Source organism: Acinonyx jubatus, chromosome D1 (genome assembly GCF_027475565.1).
Source record: "Acinonyx jubatus isolate Ajub_Pintada_27869175 chromosome D1, VMU_Ajub_asm_v1.0, whole genome shotgun sequence".
Lineage (NCBI taxonomy): Eukaryota > Metazoa > Chordata > Mammalia > Carnivora > Felidae > Acinonyx > Acinonyx jubatus.
The window spans coordinates 57,729,112-57,750,114 of NC_069390.1; the positions used below are offsets into that span (position 1 = coordinate 57,729,112).

Consider the following 21,003-nt stretch of genomic DNA (forward strand, 5'->3'; position numbering starts at 1 on the left):
CAGGGAGCCCACCTTCCCAGAGAGCTCAGAGTTAGTGGACCTGGTCTGAAATAGCCCCTTTTCACCTTTAGGCCCGAGAGTGGGCTTTAGGGAGAGGACCATGAACCCTCCAAATTAGGTGAAGAATTATATGTGAGAATATGTGTACCTTTTTCTGGGGTGAAGGGCAACTACGGTCTTCAGATTCTTACAGGGACTTTACGAGGTCAACACTGGTCTGGGGAACAGAGCCCATTAAACTGGCTCCCTTAGGGCTCAAACCGCCACCTTGGACTACATTTGGCCACTTATAAGGGTCCTAGAGTAGAGAGCCCAGAGGGGCAGAGCCTTACCCAGAATGAGGAGGAAGTAGTGGGACCAGGACAGGACCCCATGGGCTACAGCCTCCCAGACACCTGCGCAGCCTGCTGTAGCAGGTCCCTCTGTCCCCACTCGTACCAAGAAGCCCCCACTATCTCTGGCTTAGTGGGTCAGAGTGTGGCTGATGGGGAGCAGAGCAGCAGGTAGAACCCCAGTCCATGCAGTGTGCAACAGGGACTGGCCTCAAGTTGAAGGTTAACAATTGATCAAGTCCAACATAGCCCAGAAACCGGCCCGGCATCTTCCCAACGCCCTCGTGTAGGTGGGACCCAAGCCCGGTTGGATGGGTAGGTGTGCTGAGCTGCCGCTAATTATTGCCCTGGGCAGCCCGCCTCTCCTTCCTGCTCCCACCCAAATCTGCTGGCAGAGGCTCATCCCGTGTTACAGAGGCTGCTCTGGCCCCATCACCTACCTCTGAACAGAGTGACTCTTTACCATTTTCGTGCAGTCGACTCCTCTGGCCTTGTGGCAAAGGCTATACGACTTCCTCAGCGTGTTTAAATGTGTCATGCAAAGGATAGGGGATTTCAGAGAAAACCAGTGATATTGAAGTGTAAATATGTGTGCATTTAAGAAATCGAACTAGATGTACAGTAACACGTGTGCCTCTCTATTATTACGTTAAATAGAAAGATCTAGCAGCAGGCTTAATGATTACTACAATTTTTTTTACCGTTACTATAATTCTTAAGTAGTGATGAGAATAAATCATTTTTTAAGATATCTGCCACTGCTGTAGATGGGATACGCAAGCACCTTTGTTCTCTATTGGTGTCACTGCTAATCCTACGGGGGTGTGTTACACGCGTAAATGAAGGAAATACGGAATTTCCCTAAGATATGGGTACAAATTAAAGGTGTTATTTTGTTCCCCATCCAAGTCTATGGATGTCCAGAGGGGACACTTAGCTGTGTGTTAAGCTCTTTTTCACATCGTCTCATGTAACCTTCCCAACACCCTGTGAGAACATTGAGGCTCAAGGAGGGGCTGCACCTGATGAGTGGCGGGGCTAAGGCTTCACGGAAGAGCACGTCCACACTCATCACGGGCCTGCTGCCTCCCTGCCACTGAGCAGTCACAGGCCACCCTGCTCACAGGCCTTGGTGACGAGAGTTTTGAATCACCAGCTTTACCCAGATGTGGGGAGGGGGGCGATTGTGAAGGTGGCTGTGGGCCTTCCACACATGGAGCCAGCAGGGTCTTTAAGTAGTTGTTTTCACTTCATGGACCCTGTGATGGGGCTTCTGGCTGCAGCCCTGTAGCCCACGATGGTGAAGCAGGGAGCCTTTTGTTCAGAGGACTGGGGTCAGGCTCTGAGAAAGGAGGCCATTTCGTGGGTTCAGGTCATTTTTTGTTCAGGAAGCCTTTTCTGGGCTGATTGCTAGGGCTGGAGAGGTAAGTAGGGCACTGTTCCAGCTCCCAGGGAGCTCAGGCTGAAGGGCTGTGTGCAGGAAGTAGTCTGGCGCATGGTGTGGACATGTGGGGCTTAGGGAGAGTGGCCACCTGGGCTGAGAAAGTCCAGAACTAGCATACAGTCTCTAGATTCTCCATTGGTTCTCTCTCTCTCCATCCAGGCTGCCTTAGCACCAGAGTGAGGACAGTAGGTAGGGATTCTCACCCTCCCAGAGAGCCCAGACGTTGAGGCAGTGGGGCATCGGGGCCTGTGGCTCAGCATCCCCTGGTCATTCTTCCCCTTAGGAGAGTTGGGGGTTTGATGGCAGCTAGATTTCCAGGATGCTCAAACCCTAGCCTGAACCTCAGGGCCCTCCCTGCCCAGGCCCTACCTGGAGAATCCGTCTGGCCTCTGAAAGAGCTTGGGTGCCTGTTGGAGTCTAGAGGGCTAGAATGGCCCTTGTCCCAGGCTTAAGAAAGGGCACCAAAGGCAACTGCTCAACAGTGTGAGTGACTTTGTTAGTGACCTTAACTTAGGCACAGCCACTCACCAAGCTGCTTCAAATACTTCCCAGTTTGCCTTTAACAAAGTTTTGTAGACTGCAAACGCTTCCCTAGAGACTCACCTTCCCCATCTGTGATGTCACGCTCCTAAGCTGGTCCTGAAAAGCTGGATGCCCGGTCACTCTATGTTCATTGCCCCTTCCAAGATAGTTGTGCTGTATTCAGCTACCTTGAGAGAGGTTAGCTCAGGAGTAGAACAGGACTGGATTGTGGATGACAAGGGCCCACCATTTTCCTGCTCTTAGGCTCATGGAGAGTCCGTCCAGACCTCCCCTGTCCCTCATTAAACCAGAGAAGGCTCAGTATAACGGGAAGAAGAGAGGGCATGGGTTGCAGAGCCGGGCAGCCCTGGAGCACCCATGACCAGCACAGGGCCCAGCAGAGTGGGCATACAACAAGGGTTGACTTCGCCCCCTGAGCAGTGGCTAGACGGAAGCCACGCTTCTGCAAGCATGAGTACCTGCTGCCCCAGCCCTAGACTGAGTGCCAGGGAGCAAAGAAGATGTGCCCCCCTTCCCTAGTGTGAAGAATTCAGAGGTGAGAGATCTGTGTGGAAGGGTAGTGTGATACTGGAGAACAGATCTTGAAGAGATCTGGTCTGAGCTAGACCTTGATGGCTGGGTAGAAGTGGGAAGAAGAGAGGCCCTGAGGAAGCCTTCTAGGGGCCAGCCATGAGGTACACCAGCTCTGGCACAGACCTTCCTTCCTTTCTGTGCCACGGTATTCAATGTTAGGGCCAGGAGACCCAGAAAGGAGTGATTGCATGGAAGCTGGACCCAGACAGTCATCTGGGGGCCCTGTTGGGGTTTTGCAAGGGGGCCTATGGGCTCTGGGCTTTGGCCTGGGACTGCCTGCTGCTCCATTATGTTGGTAGAAGACGGCCCTCCTCCTGGGGCAGGAATCCATCTCAGGTCCCTCTGGTGGCAGTCTGGGGCTTCTGATTTGGGGTGAATTTCTTTTTTTTTTTTAATTTTTAATGTTTTTTATTTTTTGAGAGGGAGAGTAAGAAGGAAGGGGCAGAGAAAAGGGGGGACAGAGGATCCAAAGCAGGCTCTATGCTGACAGGCTGACAGCGGGGTTCAAACTCATGACCGTGAAAACATTACCGGAGCTGAAGTCTGAAGCTCAACCCACTGAGTCACCCAGGCGCCCTGATTTTGGGTGAACTTCTAAAGCCTGGTGCAGATTATGGTTTTACTGGTCCAGCTTGAGTTTGAATGCTGGTTCTGCCACCGTCCTGCTGGGTGACCTTGGGCATGTTACCTCCTCCTCAAGCCCTGGTGTTCTCATTTCCAAAATGGGATAAAGTCCCCGGGCCTCACACATGAGACAGTGGCTCCACCCAAGTCCTGAGATGTAGAGGCACTTGGCAGGTCCCTCCCTGTGTCCACAGTAACGGTGGGGGGGTGAGGTACTGGGGTTGGGAGAATGTGCGAGGAAAGGCCAGAAAGATCAGCTCCAAGGATGGCTTCCCCAGCACTACTGCCCAGACCACATGGAGCCCATGAGCCCCTCAACACCAGGGACGCCCATTAGAATCTAGATGAGGCTCTTGTCCCCGGGAGCCTGCTCCTCCCCAGGCTGTGGCTACAGACCTTCTCTGCCCGCGGCCCCAGCTGTGCCTGGGTCCTGTCATTGGTAAGCCTTTGCCCAGGGGGAAACGGAGCCCCCCCCCCCCGGGGACCACAGGGCCTGATCTGTGGCCATCTGCTTCCCCACCAGGAGTGGCCTGCAGCGCCATCCTCATGTACACATTCTGCACCGACTGTTGGCTCATCGCCGTGCTCTACTTCACCTGGCTGGCCTTTGACTGGAACACGCCCAAGAAAGGTGAGAGCACAGCCTCCCAGCCCCACCCCCTCACCCTTGGGACGAGGTGGGCTCCCTCCTGCCCACCGTGAGCTTCCTCAGCGTGAGTGCCACCCCATTTTCCTTAGCACTTACTAAGGGGAAAGCCTGGAGCCAGCCCAGGGGGTGGTCTGAGGTGTTAAAAGCCCCTCAGAGGGCACCACCCAGGTCCTCAGAGGAGCTCCCATTCAGTCAAGGGTTTGCATAACGTGAGGGAACAAAGGTGGCAAAGGGCCTGGCAGGAAGGGGGGAGGAGATGCTCCACAGGGTGGTAGGCCCCCAACTCAGGGTTTCACAGGGGCTCTGTCTTATCTGCCTTGCCCACGCGTCACCCGCCCCTACTCCCACTCCTTCTCAATGCTGTATTTTGTTTCCTGGAAGGTGGCAGGAGATCACAGTGGGTCCGAAACTGGGCTGTGTGGCGCTACTTTCGAGACTACTTTCCCATCCAGGTAAAGACTTGTGGGTGTTACCTTGGGTATCAGGACAGAAATGGTTGAGAAATCGGAACTTAAGCCTTAATTCATCCATCCACAGTTACCAAGTGTGCTCAGCTGAACCATGTGACCACTTCCACTATGAACATATGTTCATATTCTACCCCAACTGATGCAGGATTTGAGGCAATTTGGGATACATACAGTGTGATACTGGGTAAAAGGAAAAGTCAAGACTTGAAGGAAAAAATACTAGTATTTCAGCCATACGAGTCCAACAAAGTTGCAGAGGTTGAGCTTCGTGGTCAACTCTGAGCTTCCTGGCAGCCAGGGCAAACATGGAAACATGATAGTTGTTGGTTTTTATTTTGGGAAAGGAAGAAGCTTGCAAGTTTCTTGGGGAAACAAGACTTGTTCTAGCATTTGGGTAAAAGAGGCTTCGGACACTGAGATCCTTTGTGATAGAAGGAGCACATACAATAGATATTATGGCCGTTGCTTGTCTGCCTTTGAGTCAATATTAAAGGCACAACTTAAAATGGCAGTGATTTATCAAGAGCAACACTAAGGTAGTTTCAAGTCCATCTGACCTGAACCACGGGTGCAACTTAAAGCAGTAAGTGTGGGGGGGCTTTTTTTCCTTCTGAAGCTCTTGAAGAATATCGCTTCTCTCGGCCAGTTGCAGGTAGGTCGCTGGGGCTCATGACCCTGGGAATTAGGGCCCAGGAAATGAGATGTGCAGTGAGAGAAGAGCGAGGCCCTGGTTGCTGAAGTGCTCAGGGGAGGCTTCTGGAGGAAGTGATTGGAGCTCCTAGAACTCCATCTTAAAGAGGAGTAGCACTGAAGAGGCATGGAAACCAATGAGCACATAGGCACCTGAGTTTGAGAAGAAGTCTGGAGTGTGGGGGATGTTGAAGAGGTAGAGTGGAGAAGGAGGATCTCCATTTATTGGGAGCTTTCTAGAAACCAGCACCTTTCTTCAAGGAGTTCCCTTTAACCCCCACAGTACCCTGTGAGCGGGTATTCATTTTATCCCCCTTTCACAGAAGAAAAGCCTGAAGGCCAGCGAGTAATAAAGCTGAATGAAGCTAGGAGCAATTTGAGCTGAAGTTCCAATTACTGTCTTGCCTCAGGTCTGGACTGTTCCCTTCACAGCACACTGTCTCCCTATACAGCAGAGCTGTAGGAAATAAGCTCACGTAGGTACTCAGGCTTCCCTCAGGCTTGGAGGATGTAGGCTCGAAGAGCCCAGTATGACCTTCAGTGAGGCACCATCCCTACCAGCATGCAGTCTCCCCATAGTCTCCCCAACGTAGTCTAAACCTAAGTTGGTCTCTGAGTTTTCTTTCTTCTGTATCATTGGCTGCTCTGGTACACACTGGTCTTCTAAGCACCTGTCTTCTCTGGGGCCAACCTCAAGGTCCTGATGGTATAAATGGTGGCTTGGTCTGGACTTCTTCTCATCTTTTTCTGGCCGTCGGCTGACAGTTTACAAGCCAGGCTGGCAAGGCAGAGGCATGTGGGCCATGGTGCATGTGGGCAATGCTGGGGGGTTGTAGCTAACTCTGGCAGAATCCTGAAGGTTTTTCCTGCAGGGGAAAGACCTGTCTGGCCAGCTCGCTGAGCATCCCAGCGCTGGCACATCCTAGCTGCTTAGGGTAACCCAGCAGAAGGCAGTGGGGTTTGAAAAGCAGAAGCAGTGTGTGTGAGAGTGAATGTGTGCAGGGTGGTGTATGTTTGCTGTTGTGAGTCAGCGACTAGACATCCTGGCATGCTGCCCGGAGGAGGTGGCCAGGTAACCCTCCATTCCTCCCCACTGTACTCAGTATTGGGAGGGCGTGTCCTTTGCACACCCCAGTCTGAGCCAGTTTTCCCAGGATCCTGGGGGCCAGAGTTCCCACTCCTGCCTTTCCCTGACTCCATCTCTCTGGCTGCAGGGGGTTCAAGGCTGTTGTTGCTGGGACAATACTGTATCATAAAACCCAACCCACTCAGTCTGGAAGTGAGAAAACTGAGTCCCAAAGAGGGGCAGGGTCCAGTCCAGGTTGCACGGGAAGTCTGTGCCAGCATTAGTACTAGAATGCAAGCCCCAGGCTTTTCCCCACTAAATTCCTATTGCCTGTTTCTCTGGAAGAGCTGCAATGCCGGATTTCCCCATTGGATTGAGCCCCACTTCCTGGGTCTCCCTCTCTCTGCCTGTGGTTAGAGACCTGGGTTAAGTTCCTGCTCTGTCACTCTATTCATTGACCAACAGTTTTTGTTCCCTGTACAGCACTGGGCTCTGTGCTAGGCATGGGGACACATAGGAGTCAGCCCTGGTCCCGTTTAGGTGGGCTCACGATCTGGCAGATTCTGCTAAACTGTCACTTTCTGCCCGTGGGACCACAAGACACACTTTCTCAAGCTCGCTGAGCCTCGTTAGCCTCACTTGCAAAATGGAGCTGTTATTATAATAAAAAGTGGTCAATTATGATTGGATGTGAGGGATTATGGCCTCTGTTCTCTCTGCTGGGACCCTTACCTCAGGGGCCAGGCCCCAGTGATTAGAGCAGCCTATCCCTCTGGAAACTTCCTCAAGGCCAGTAGCCTCCTCCACCCAGAACAGGATGACCCAGTGACCCTTGGTCAAAGCTGGGACAAACAGGTGCCCCTCCCACTGATGTCCACATTTCCAAAAGAACCAAAACAAACCCTGTGTCCCTTTTCACACTTCCATTCCAAGAATTCACCTGGGAGTTGGAGCTGCAGGGCACATGTGAGCTGGCCCTGGGAGGGCCCCTAGGCACCAGGACCAAAGCCAGCCTGGGCATGAGGCAGGCCAGGGCATTGAGCCTCAGCCTGGGCTCTGCGCTTACCTATTGGTGATCTTGGCCCAGCCCCTGATCCTCAGGGCTTCGGGCTCCTCTTCTGTGCAGGGAGGGTTTGGCCTTGGTGTCTTCACGTCAGGGCTGACGCCCTGTGGTGTTCTGTGTGGCCCTTCTGGTCCTCCCGCTTCTTCTGGCCTCATATTAGTGGTTATGGAATGATCTCTAGCTGTACGCACCACCCACACCTCCCCACTCCCTTCTTTGCATGGCGCTTTGCCACTAGAGCAGCTCAGTGAGCCCTCAGAGCCTCCCTTCTCCCCGCACAGGAGAGCTCATGTGTTAGCGGCAGCCACCAGGACCACCAGCTACCTGGAGGAGGAGAGGAAGTGCCTGGGTCACTAATCCCTGAGGAATAGGCAGGATCTTTGGAGAGGAGATTAGGAAAGACTCTCTGAGCTTAGAATTATCTCTCTGTCCATCTGCTCATTTCCCAGACGGTCCTACTGAGGCCCAGGGAGGAGGGACTGTCCTGAGGTCCCAGAGCAAGGCAGGAGCAGGGCAGGTATAGGAACCAAAGCTGTTGGCTTCAGGGCCCATGTTCTCCCTCCTACATTCCTCTGCCTTCGTGCAATGCTGTGTAAGCTTAGGCAAGTCTCTGCTCCTCTCTGGTTCTGAATTTCTTCCTCTGTTTGGTGCCAAGGTACGACAAGCCTATCTGCGCACCTTTCTTGCCCTAGGAGGCAGCATGGGAGAAGCAACTTGCCAGGATGTGTTCCTCACTCATGTTAGCAAGCAGGCCTGGCCTGGGAAACTTCTGGGGCTGCGACTCTGCCATGGGAAACAGGGGACACAGGAGCCAGCGTGTCAGTGCCTTCCTTCTCCCTCCAGAATGGACACTCTGTCCAGCCTTGGGGGGCAGGGGAGTGTGGCATGAAGACAGATCAAAGCCGACCAGATGCCTGTTCTTCCGGTGACTGCCCTAAGGGCCATTAACCTGCAGTGTACCTCGGGGTAGCACACTTAACCAAGTGCCCCACCAGATAGACACATGGGGGGAGTTGATTTAAAGAGCCAGCTGGGCTTCCACCAGGTGGCGCACTTGATCCCAGTGGCTCAGAGAAGAGCCCACTGGGTGGCCTGGTCTAGAGGTGGTGTAGGATTCGCTGCAATCTCCTTTCTCTAGGCCTCAGTCTCTACCTTGTGATCAAAGAAACGGCCTAGGTCAAGGTTCCTCCAGCCCATTCTAGGTCTTGGACTCCCAGACCCAGCATTCAGTCTGGGGCAGGTCACCAATGCGGTGCTGGCTGCTCAGTTCTTACCTTGACACCATTCCATCGCCTAGAAGCCAGCCCCAGGGTCCACTTTACTGCGAGCTAGTGTGGTGGGCATACCTGCTCCTCAGGAGGCAAAATCTCGGAGCAGTTTCCTTGCAAGGCTCGTGTAAAGCCAGGCCCCCTTTACAACCCCTCGCTGCCCCCTACCCAATAGTCAGGACCTACACTGCTGCTGTTTCCCGTTTATGTAGGGGGCAGCTTCGAGTTGGTTGAGTTCTTGAACAACTTGAATGTGCTTGCCGAAGGCAAAGAGGAAAAGGAAGAGTAAGGAAGGCCCAAGCAACAGAGGGTGAAACTCATAGGGTGTTGCTCGCGCACATTCTGGCACTTACCAAACTGGGAATGGTGCCGGCCACCATCGACACCATCCCCCTCTGGCCTCTGTCACCTGAAGATTCAGATGTCAGCTTCCCAGGGCCAGCCACCAGCACCCCCTCGCCCCAGACTGAGCACAAGATCCTTCCCTCAGATGGGGGTTCCCAAACCTGGAGTCGTGGTAAATCCGGGCTCCTGACATTCTGCCGTTGGCCCATGCCTTGCCTCTAGCTGGCACCAGTGCAGGGACGTGGGTACTTTCAAACACAGCAAGTAGGAATGTTATCGGTGCCACCCCTCTAGAGGCAGGGCAGCCCACAAGACCAAAATGTTCATACCCTTTGACCCAGGAATTGTATTTCTAGAAGTTTGTCAAACAATCAGATATGCGGACAAAAATAAGATACTTGTGGAAGCATTCTTTCTGAAGGAAATTTTAGAAGGTTTTTAAAGATCCATCAATCGGAGTTTGATTATAATTCTATTTTGTACAGCATAGCTGTGTGACAGAATAATGCAGCCATGAGAGACATGTTAATGAGGGATCGTGGTAGGAAAAATAGTTATGATATGCTTGGTAGAAAAATGATATCAACCATGTGCCCTTAATTTTGTGGTTTTTAAAAAAGAGCATCTGTGTATTTGAGTGACAAAAGGATTCAACACATCAGAGTGGTTTATCAGGATTGGAGATAGGACAGGTACTTTGGATTTTCTTTTTACTTCCCTGTATTTAAACACAAATTTGTCAATGTTTATTTTTGAGAGAGAGACAGAGCGTGAATGGGGGAAGGACAGAGAGAACACCAGGCTCCAAGCTGTCAGCACAGAGCTGACACAGGGCTTGAACCCACGAACCATGAGATCAGGACCTAAGTCAAAGTGGGACGCTTAACCGACTGAGCCATCCAGGCGCCTCTCCTGTATTTTTTAAAAAATGTTTATTTATTTTTGAAAGAGAGAGAAAGAGAGAGTGGGGGAGAGGCAGAGAGAGAGAGAGAGAGAGAGAGAGAGAGAGAGAATTCTAAGCAGGCTCTGCACTGTTAGCACAGAGCCCGATGTGGGGCTAAAACTCACAAACTGCGAGATCAAGAGTGGGATGCTTAACCAACTGAGCCACCCAGGTGCCCCTTTTCCTGTATTTTTTAAATGCTCTATGATTATTTATTACTTGTCTAATCAGAAAAGAAGTGATGTTTTCTGAGCCAAATGCCCTTGCTTTCCATCCCTTTCAGTGCCTCTACCCCTACCAAGTTCCTTGCAATGCTGGGTAGGTGCCTCAGGGTATAGGAAAACTATACCACCCACCCACCCCTCCAGGCCACCAGCCCCAGGGGAGGGGGCAGCCCTCATGGAAGCCAGTCCTTCTTCAGAGCATCCCAGCTTTGTTGATAGTACCACAGGTCAGCTGCCTGGCCGTACAGCTGATCCCCCACCCCCACTGCGGCCGGCACAGGGCTATTGCTTGCCTGACTCCCCAGCAACGCAGCTGAGCCTTGCTGCCTGGAAGGAAGTTTCCATTCAGGCCAGCTGCATTGTCCCTTTTCTGCCCTAACCGAAGGATGTGGACTTTACCCCAACGAAAACAGGACACCCCTCTTTATCTGAGAGCGGCAGGGGTTGGATGAGGAGAATGGGTCCAGGAGGAGAGCAGGGTACAGATAAGGGGACCTGTTGTGTCTGGCTGGAGAAGTAAGGGCATGAGAGAGAAAGTTTCCCCCTCCCTTCCTGGGGACTCACAGTCTAAATGCCAATTGCCAAGAGTCTGAGGTCAGGTGTGCAGAGACCCTCCAGTCCTTCAGGCCCAGAGTCTCATCGGGCATGACACACGCAGTCCTTCCCCTGTCTCCTGGGCGTGCCCCGGTACCCTTCTGGCAGTTTCCTCTGACCTGAGTTGTACCCTGCAGCTGGTGAAGACACACAACCTGTTGACCACCAGGAACTACATCTTTGGATACCACCCCCATGGCATCATGGGCCTGGGTGCCTTCTGTAACTTCAGCACAGAGGCCACAGAAGTGAGCAAGAAGTTCCCCGGCATAAGGCCCTACCTGGCCACGCTGGCCGGCAACTTCCGGATGCCGGTGCTGAGGGAATACTTGATGTCTGGAGGTGAGAATCTGCCTGCCCCTGCTGCACTCTTGTCCAGGCCTGAGCCTTTCCACTGAGCAAGGTGATAGAGAGGTCAGGAAGCCCATATACCATGCCCCAACGGCTGGTCCTGTGCTCAGAGGTGCAGTCGGCCATAGGCATGGTGGGTCAGGGCTGAGCAGGGTCATTCATGCATCCTTCAGGATTCGGTTTCGATAACATCTTCCCTACGATGCTTGCTCTGACTCCTTTTCTGGGCAACCCAGCCCCTGTGCTGCCCTTTGCACAGCCTAATCACTTTCTGTGGATCTGTCCTTATCCACCGGCCTGCGCCCCCTGCCACCCTGATTCGCTGGGATCCCCAGCACCTAGCAATAGCCTGGCAGTGTTAGGACCTCGGGGAATGTTTGTCAAATGAACAAGTTCCCTAAACAACCTTGTATCATTATCTCCATTTTACACATAAGTAAGCCAAGGCTCAGAAAAAGAAATAGCTTATGCAGGGCCATACAGCTTCTAGTGGCTGGGTTAGGTCTGGAGCCTAAGGCCAGGGCTCTTTCTGTTTATGTTTGGCTGTGTGAAGGGGGTAGGGAGTGCATTTATGGGCAGCCCTGACTCTATGTCCTTCTCCCTGCCAGGCATTTGCCCTGTGAACAGGGACACCATAGACTACTTGCTTTCAAAGAATGGGAGTGGCAATGCCATCATCATCGTAGTGGGGGGTGCAGCCGAGTCCCTGAGCTCCATGCCCGGCAAGAACGCAGTCACTCTGCGCAATCGCAAGGGCTTTGTAAAACTGGCCCTACGCCACGGGTAAGTGCCTCCTGCACACACATGCACACGCGTGCACACCAGCATGCACATGCATGCACAGCCCTCCAAAGCTTTGTTTGGCCCAAACAAAGCAACTCCTTGCTCCTAGAAGCAAGGCCCAAACCCCAGGAAGGCATAGATGGGAATTTGCCATCCTGTGGGAGAGGAGAGGTTGGATGCCAGAGCTTCAGACCAAGTTTGCCCAAGTGTAGCCTGAGTGTCTGAGTGGGGCAGAGATGCAGCCTGTGTTTCCTGGGCTCCTGCAGGTGGGCTACAGGCCAAGCTCATGTGCAAGACTGTGCTCTGGGGCCAAATAAGTCATGCTGCTGGAAGATCAGAGGCCAGCAGTTAGGGTGTGACTGACTCTGGCTTCTCCCTTCCAGAGCTGACCTGGTTCCCACCTACTCCTTCGGGGAGAATGAAGTATACAAGCAGGTGATCTTTGAAGAGGGCTCCTGGGGCCGATGGGTCCAGAAGAAGTTCCAGAAGTACATTGGCTTTGCCCCGTGCATCTTCCATGGCCGAGGCCTCTTCTCCTCTGACACCTGGGGGCTGGTGCCCTACTCCAAGCCCATCACTACCATTGGTGAGCTCCCCTGCCTGCGGCCCCTGAACTCGAGGTGCCCCACTGCTAGTTTGTGGTAGAGTTAAGATTCACATGCAGGCCCTCTGGCTCTGATGTCCATGCTCTAAATCATGCAGCTGTGGACATGTTTGGGTGCTGATGGGAACGGCCAGTGGGGGTGGAGATAGTTCCATCACTGTGAGCCAAGCAGCGCCAGATGAGAAAACAAGACTTAACGGTCCGTGTTTGCAGGGCCCAGGAGTCTGTCAGGGAAGATCAGGAAGACCAGTCTGTCAAGCAAAGACCAGGAGGGGGTGTGAGGGGAACGTACAGGGTGCTCTGGGGGGTTGCAGTGGACCTCCGAGAAGTGGTGACTCTTCCACTTCTAACTGAATAGGAATTATCTAGCAAAACACAGGAAGAAGAGAGGGTTTTTTTTTTTTTTTTGTCAGAAACATTAGCTTCAGTGAAGTTCCCGCAGCAAGATTGTATAGATTTTTGAGGAACAGAAAGAAAAACATCAACATGACTGGAGCATAGTCCTCTGAGAAGTACAGCAAAAACTGGCAGCACTTGTCCCTCAGCTGTGTTGTTCTGGGTGTGTGTGTGTGTGTGTGTGTGTGTCTCACAAGCCAGAGATCACACAAAAGTGTGTAGGCCGCAAGCCATGGACTTTAGGGGCCAAAGCTCACGTAGATATTTTGAGTCATCAGGGTCAGGTGTTTTGCTTTGTATTTGTACAAAGACTAACTGCCTGCATCTTGTGTGACAGGACCCAGACTCACTCTTGACTCGTTACGTGCAAATCCTATACCCAGTCTGACCGCTCTGAGGCAGCAGGGACATATCCATGCACACGTGTGGCTGGAGAGGGACAGGCTCCTGTGGGCAGTGTGAACTAGTTTGCTCTTCACCTTAAGAATGGAAAGCTACTTGAGGGCTTTGGGGAGGAGAGGTTCAGAGTTGCATTTTAAAGTGATTCTTGGGCTGCTGGATAGAAAATGGGTTAGAAGGGTCAAAAATGGAAGCCACAAGACCAATGCGGGATGCCCCTGTGGTAGCCACTAGGGACGAAGGGAATGGCAGTGGTGATGAGAGAAGGGCATGCACTTGGGAGAAATTTCCGAAATGTCTTTGCCAGGACTTTGGGATGAGTTGAATACGGAGATGCAGAAAATAAAGCAATGAATGGATGTATGAATGTTGGGCTCCTCCTCCCTCAGCACACTTTTCAAAGCATGTCATGTGATTTCAAAATCCTAATCAAAGTCCTATGCGGAAGGAGCCCCATGTGACAGGTGAGGGAACTGAGGCTCAGAGAGGCAAAGTGACTTGCCTAGAGCAGACCAAGAGCAAAGCCATTACTTGGTCCCATAACTCTTACATGGGACCTTCCAACTGAGTGCCTTCGGAGCAGCCAGTGTTGATCCCACCTGCTTCTTAGTGACTGTGTGGCCTGAGGCAGGTCCCTTCCCATGCCCTGGAGCCTCCCATCTTCTCCCCTGTAACAGGGACAACCTGAGGTGGAGCACGTTTGGCACAGTTCCTGGCACATGGTTGGCACGTAGAGCAGGGTCACTGCTATCAACATCATGGTAGACTCTCACGGGGGGCCTGAGTGGGTTGACTAACCAGAGGCCTCTGCCCCATCCCTGCAGTGGGTGAGCCCATCACCATCCCCAAGCTGGAGCACCCAACCCAGCAGGACATAGACCTGTACCACAGCATGTACATGGAGGCCCTGGTGAAGCTCTTCGACAAGCACAAGACCAAGTTCGGCCTCCCGGAGACTGAGGTTCTGGAGGTGAACTGAGCCCGCCCTCAGGGGCCAGCTCCTAGGAGGAACCAGCTGCAAATCGTTTTCTACCAAGTTCTCGAATGCTTTTTTGTTCTGTAAATTTGGAAGCGTCATGGGTGTCTGTGGGTTATTTAAAAGAAATTATAATAATTTTGTTAAACCATTACAAATGTTAGGTCTTTTTTAATAAGGAAAAAGTGAATATTTCCAACTCTTTTAGTTCCAATTTGTCCTGTTCTAGGTGGTGGCTGACGCATTTGGGCCTTTATGGTTTCTCAAGCAATCCTTCTTCTTCCTTCCCCAAAATTACAGACAAAACTCAGTCCTGGTTAACTGGGAAAGAAGGACAGCCACTGGCGACTCAGACCGGGGTTAGGTTATCTTCTTTTTACTTGCAGGATGAGGGGCAGGAGCCACTTCTAATACAAACACCTCTATTCTAAAATACCTACCCCACACTTAACTGCAGGCCTGGCCCCTCATACCAAGGGGAAGACCTAGAGGGCACAGTTGTCCCCAACTTGAAGAGTGCAGTAATGAGCATCTGGAATGCTCCAGCTCCAGTCCAGTTAGTCTTTTAAATCTGAGGCCTCCAGGGTAAGAACCAGGGTGGCAATCAGCCTGTGCTAGGGACAGCGCTGTCCCAGATGCACCGCCTCCAGGATTAGTCAGCCACCACGTTGTAGTTGGAGTGACTAGTCTTCCACAGGGTGCTGACAACATGTGCCCAGGACAGACCTGGACTTGGCCTGATTCACATGTTTCCCAGTGGCCTCGGTTTGTTTAGCCCATAACCCAAGTATGAGTGTGAGGAAAGGGTCCCTCATCCTGTTCACAGAGGGGCCTGGCCTTCTGAGCATGACATTGGTCTTAAGACAGGAGGCCCCCGAACCCAAGCCTCACATATTTGTGCCTTTCTGAGAGGGGAGGAACCAGGGAAGAAACCCAGCCCCTCTGTGTGTTCTGTTTTCTCTTGATGAGATGATTGTCCCATGTCACACTTTTGTAAATTCCAAAACGAATAAACGAAAACGAGAGTTCTCTGTGAGTTATTGCTGGGACTTCACCTGCATCTTGCCCCTGACACTTGGGGAGGCTATGGTCCCATCTGGGCTCCCTGCCAAGCCTTCCCCCTTGCTCCTTTGGTCTACATGGTCTACACGCCATACGGTAGTATTGGTTATCTTTTCCTGTGTAACAAATGACTCCACAACACAGTGGCTTCACACAACACTGGGTCCACCACACAATCTGAGAGTCCGTAGCCGAGGTATAGCTTAGCAGAACCCTCTCCCTCAGGGCCTCTCGCAAGGCTACAGTCAAGATAATCAGACAGGCGGCAGTCGTCCTCATGCTTGACCAGGGGAGGACCCACTTCCAAGGTCATTCACGCAGCTGCTGGCAGTGTTCACTTCCTCACTGGCTATTGCCCAGAGGCCACTCTAGCTTGCTTGCCACACGGGCCTTTCCATGGAGTAGTTCATGGAACACAACATGGCAGCTGGCTTCATCAGAGAGAGTAAGCAGAAAGAGCCAGAGAGAGAGTGTGCAAGGTGGAAGTCACATTCTCTTATAACTTCATCTCGGATGTGATATCCTGTCACTTTTGCCATATTCTCCCCATTAGATCCAACTCACTCTCAAGAGGATGATACACTGAATGAATGGCTAGAGGCAAGGGTCCTTGGAGCCCCCTCACAGCTGTCTACTGTGTGTGGCAGAGGGTTACTGTCCACTTTTAAGGTCCTGAGATGGCAGAACTAGAAGGGTCCTCCGTGGATCACTCAAGCCATGTTCCTTGCCTCTGGCCTCAGTTATACCACAAAGAGGGAGAGCTAGCCTGCTGTTGCTTTAATGATTTCATGCCACACCCTGGTCCCCCAAGATGCCACCTCTCTCTGTTCTAATTCCATTTGATTCAATGAGTACTACGCAGCTGGGAACCCCTCTCAGGTGAGACCAAATGACCTCATTCCAACTTTGCCACCGCCTAAGTTTCTTTGCCATTCATTCATCCACTTCAAGGACTGCTCCTCTGTGCATACAACATGGCATGCCTGGTTGAACTGGGACCTCAATGTCAACCTGGGATTTGAAGGGTGACTAGAAGTTGGCCAGGAAGGAAATGCTGGGAAGAGCAGCAAACAAAGACAGGGGAAACAGCACTGCTGAGTTGAAGGAGGATGTGGTGGTAGATGGGTCTGCAATGGGGCTTGGCTTGGAAAGGCAGGAGAGTTGATGTCTCCAGAGTGAGCAGGAGGCCAGGCGGCAACAGGAGATACCCTCGAGGGGCAACAGAGGCTGAATTCTGTAGCACTAGGCAGGCCTTAGGCCCCCAGAGTTCAGGTCAGAGGATTTCCTTGAGGATGGAGGAAAGGCCTGCTTTCTGATGACAGTTTCAGCCCCACCCCAGCCCCTGTCTGAGATTAGCCATGACCTTTAGCCTCTGGCCCCAGGCTAAGCCTGGCCCTAACCTAGGCCACCCCACAAAGATAGGCCATTACTCTCAGCACTAATTTTTTTGAAGATTCAACACCTATTGGGCATGAGAGAACTCCTTCATCTTTGCTTATGAACAGTGACAATAAGCAGGCCCCAAATACATCTAGCAGCAGCCTGTGCAGCAGCCTGTGCAGAGCAATGGGGCGGGGAGGGGGGGTGGGCGGTTACTCTAGGTAAATGCTGTGAACATTGCCTCTGGCTGGGAGTTGTTACCTTGAGAGAGGGAACAGGATCCTCCTTTTCCAAAACACCTTCTGCTTTTGGACTGCGGGGTTAGGGCTGTAGTCTCAGTCGGAAGGTTGTCAATTCCATGATTCTGCTTGTGGTTCACAGACAAGGCCACTAGGGGGCACTGAGGATAGCTCTGAGGCAAATGCCACACAGCTTCCCCTTTCTTTTCACATTTTGGCATTTAAGCACTCCTACTCTGGGCTAGAAGCAAGGGATAGTAAAATCATGGACTCACAAATACCCAGAGCTAGACAGGAATTCTTCTTTTTCCAGGGTTTTAAGGTAGAAATGTAAGAGCTCTTTTTTTCTTTTTTTTTTTTTTTAATTTTTTTTTTCAACGTTTATTTATTTTTGGGACAGAGAGAGACAGAGCATGAACGGGGGAGGGGCAGAGAGAGAGGGAGACACAGAATTGGAAACAGGCTCCAGGCTCTGAGCCATCAGCCCAGAGCCCGACGCGGGGCTCGAACTCACAGACCGCGAGATCGTGACCTGGCTGAAGTCGGACGCTTAACCGACTGCGCCACCCAGGCGCCCCTCTTTTTTCTTTTTTAATATGTTTACATCTATAAGACTTTCCCTAAAACTGCCTTAGCTGCATCCCATAAATTTTGGTATCTTGGGTTCTTGTTTCATTTATTCCAAAGTTCTTCCTAATTTATCTTCTGATTTCTTCATTGACTCTTTGGTCACTGAAGAGGATGTTGCTTAGTTTACACATATTTGCTATTTTCCCCAATTTCCTTTTGTCACTTATTTCAAATTTTATTTCATAGAACAAACTTTGTATGATTTCAATCTCTTTCAATTTACTGAGGCTCCTCTTATGACCAAATAGATGATCTTTCCTAGAGAATGTTCCATGTGCATTTGAGAAAAATGTGTATTCTACTCCCACTGGGATCACTATTATAGTGGTAGTATTATAGTGGTAGTATTTTCCAGATGTCTGTTAGATCTACTTGGTTTATAGTGTTGTTCAAGTCATCTAGTTCCTTGTTGGTTTTGTCGATGGTCTGCCTAAGCATCCTGTCCCTTATTGAAAATGGGGTATTGAACTACCCAAAGCAGTCTACACATTCAATGCAATCCCAATCAAAATTGCACCAGCATGTTTCTCAAAGCTAGCACAAACAATCCTAAAATTTGTATGGAACCACACAAGACCCCGAATAGCCAAAGTAATACTGAAGAAGAAAACCAAAGCAGGAGGCATCACAATCCCAGGCTTTAGCCTCTACTACAAAGCTGTAATCATCAAGACAGTATGGTATTGGCACAAAAACAGACACATAGATCAATGGAATAGAATAGAGAATCCAGAATTGGACCCACAAATGTATGGCCCACTAATCTTTGACAAAGCAGGAAAGAGTATCCAATGGAAAAAAGACAGTCTCTAACAAATGGTCCTGGGAGACCTGCAGAAGAATGAAACTAGACCACTTTCTTACACCATTCACAAAAATAAACTCAAAATGGATAAAAGACCTGAATGTGAGACAAGAAACCATCAAAACCCTAGAGGAGAAAGCAGGAAACAATCTCTTTGACCTCAGCCGCAGCTATTTCTTACTCAATACATCTCCAAAGGCAAGGGAATTAAAAGCAAAAATGAACTATTGGGACCTCATCAAAATAAAAACATTCTGTACTTCAAAGGATACAATCAACAAAACTAAAAGGCAACTGATGAAATGGGAAAAGATATTTGCAAAAGACATATCGGATAAAGGGCTAGTATCCAAAATCTCTAAAGAACTTACCAAACTCCACATCCAAAAAACCAAATAATCCAGCGAAGAAATGGGCAGAAGATATGAATAGACACTTTTCCAAAGAAGACATCCAGATGGCCAACTGACACATGAAACGATGCTCAATTCATCATCAGGGAAATACAAATCAAAGCCATTTTAGCCACACAGGTCAGAGTGGCTAAAATGAACAAATCAGGAGACTATAGATACTGGTGAGGATGTGGAGAAACGGGTACCCTCTTGTACTGTAGTTGGGAATGCAAACTGGTGCGGCTGCTCTGGAAAACAGTGTGGAGGTTCCTCAAAAAATTAAAAATAGATCTACCCTATGACCCAGCAATAGCACTGTGAGGAATTTACCCAAGGGATACAGGCATGCTGATGCATAGGGGCACTTGTACCCCAATGTTTATAGCAGCACTTTCAACAATAGCCAAATTATGGAAAGAGCCTAAATGTCCATCAACTGATGAATGGATAAAGAAATTGTGGTTTATATAAACAATGGAATACTACTTGGCAACGAGAAAGAATGAAATCTGGCCATTTACAGCAACGTGGATGGAACTGGAGGGTATTATGCTAAGTGAAATAAATCAGTCAGAGAAAGACAGATACCATATGTTTTCACTCATATGTGGATCTTGAGAAACTTAACAGAGAAGATCATGGGGGAGGGGAGGGAGAAAAAAAGTTACAAACAGAGAGGGAGAGAGGCAAACCATAAGAGACTCTTAATTACAGAGAACAAACTGAGGGTTTATGGGGGGCAGGGGAGAGGGGAAAGTGAGTGATGGGCATTGAGAAGGGCACTCGTTGGGCTGAGCACTGGCTGTTGTATGGAAGCCAATTTGACAATAAACTATATTTTAAAAAAAATAAATAAAATGTCCTTAAAGTGCTCAAAAAAAAAAAAAAAAAGAAAATGGGGGTATTGAAGCCTCCAACTATTGTTACATTGTTTATTTTTCCCTTCAATTCTGTACCTTTTGTTTCATATATTTTGGGACCCTGCTGCTATGTACATGTATGTTCATAATTGTTACATTTTCCTGATGGAGTCACCCTTTTATCATTATAAAATTCCCTTTGTCTCTAGTAACAATTTTTGTCTTTTTTTTTTAATAATGCTTATTTATTTTTGAGAGAGAGAGAGAGAGAGACACACACACACAGAATGCAAACGGGAGGGGGCAGAGAGAGAGGGAGACACAGAATCCAAAGCAGGCTCCAGGCTCTGAGCTGTCAGGACAGAGCCCGATGTGGGTCCAAACCCACAAACCTTGAGATCATGACCTGAGCTGAAGTTGGATGCTTAACCAACTGAGCCACCCAGGTGCCCCACAATTTTTGTCTTAAAATCTATTTTATATAGCCTATAAAAGTATAGCCACCCCAGCTCTCTTTTAGTTACTACTTGTATGAAACGTCTTCTTCCATCCTTTTCCTTTCAACCCATTTGTGTTTTTGAATATAAAGTGTATCTTAAAAATTTTTTTTAATCTTTATGTATTTTTGAGGGAGAGACAGAGACAGAGTGTGAGCAGGGGAGGGGCAGAGAGAGAGGGAGACACTGGATCCAAAGCAGGCTCCAGGCTCTGAGCTGTCAGCACAGAGCCCGACATGGGGCTCGAACTCATGAACCGTGAGATCATGACCTGAGCTGAAGTCGGACGCTTAACTGGCTGAGCTACCCAGGCGCCCCTAAAATGTATCTTTTGAAGGCATAATAGTGTTGGATCTTTTTTCTTTTTATCCATACTTCTACTTTATGTCTTCCCATTGGAACATTAAGTCTATTTACATTTAATATAATCACTGATAAAGTAGAATTTACATGTGCCCTTTTGCTATTTTCTTGTGTCTTTTTTGTTCCTCCCTCCCTCCATTCCTGCCTTCTTTTCTGTTAAATGTTTTTTCATACACTGTTTTAATTCTCCTGTTGTTTCTTTTGCTCTATGTTTGTAAGTTATTTTCTTTTTTATTTTTTTTTAACGTTTATTCATTTTTGAGACAGAGAGAGACAGAGCATGAACGGGGGAGGGTCAGAGAGAGAGAGAGGGAGACACAGAATCTGAAACAGGCTCCAGGCTCTGAGCCATCAGCCCAGAGCCCGACGCGGAGCTCGAACTCACGGACCGTGAGATCGTGACCTGAGCTGAAGTTGGACGCTCAACCAACTGAG

The 21,003-nt window shown here is 50.0% G+C and overlaps 1 protein-coding gene across 1 annotated transcript in view; it reads left to right on the forward strand.

Moving 5' to 3' along the window:
• Positions 1–15,373, forward strand: part of DGAT2 (diacylglycerol O-acyltransferase 2) — a 31,680-nt gene extending 16,307 nt beyond the window's left edge. Inside the window, exons 3-8 of the mRNA XM_015073899.3 lie at positions 4,040–4,147; positions 4,547–4,617; positions 10,966–11,170; positions 11,788–11,962; positions 12,346–12,548; positions 14,186–15,373. Of these exons, the coding sequence (XP_014929385.1) occupies positions 4,040–4,147; positions 4,547–4,617; positions 10,966–11,170; positions 11,788–11,962; positions 12,346–12,548; positions 14,186–14,340 (917 nt within the window). The 3' untranslated portion in view covers positions 14,341–15,373. The remainder of the gene's footprint in view (positions 1–4,039; positions 4,148–4,546; positions 4,618–10,965; positions 11,171–11,787; positions 11,963–12,345; positions 12,549–14,185) is intronic.
• The last annotated feature ends 5,630 nt before the right edge of the window (positions 15,374–21,003 follow it).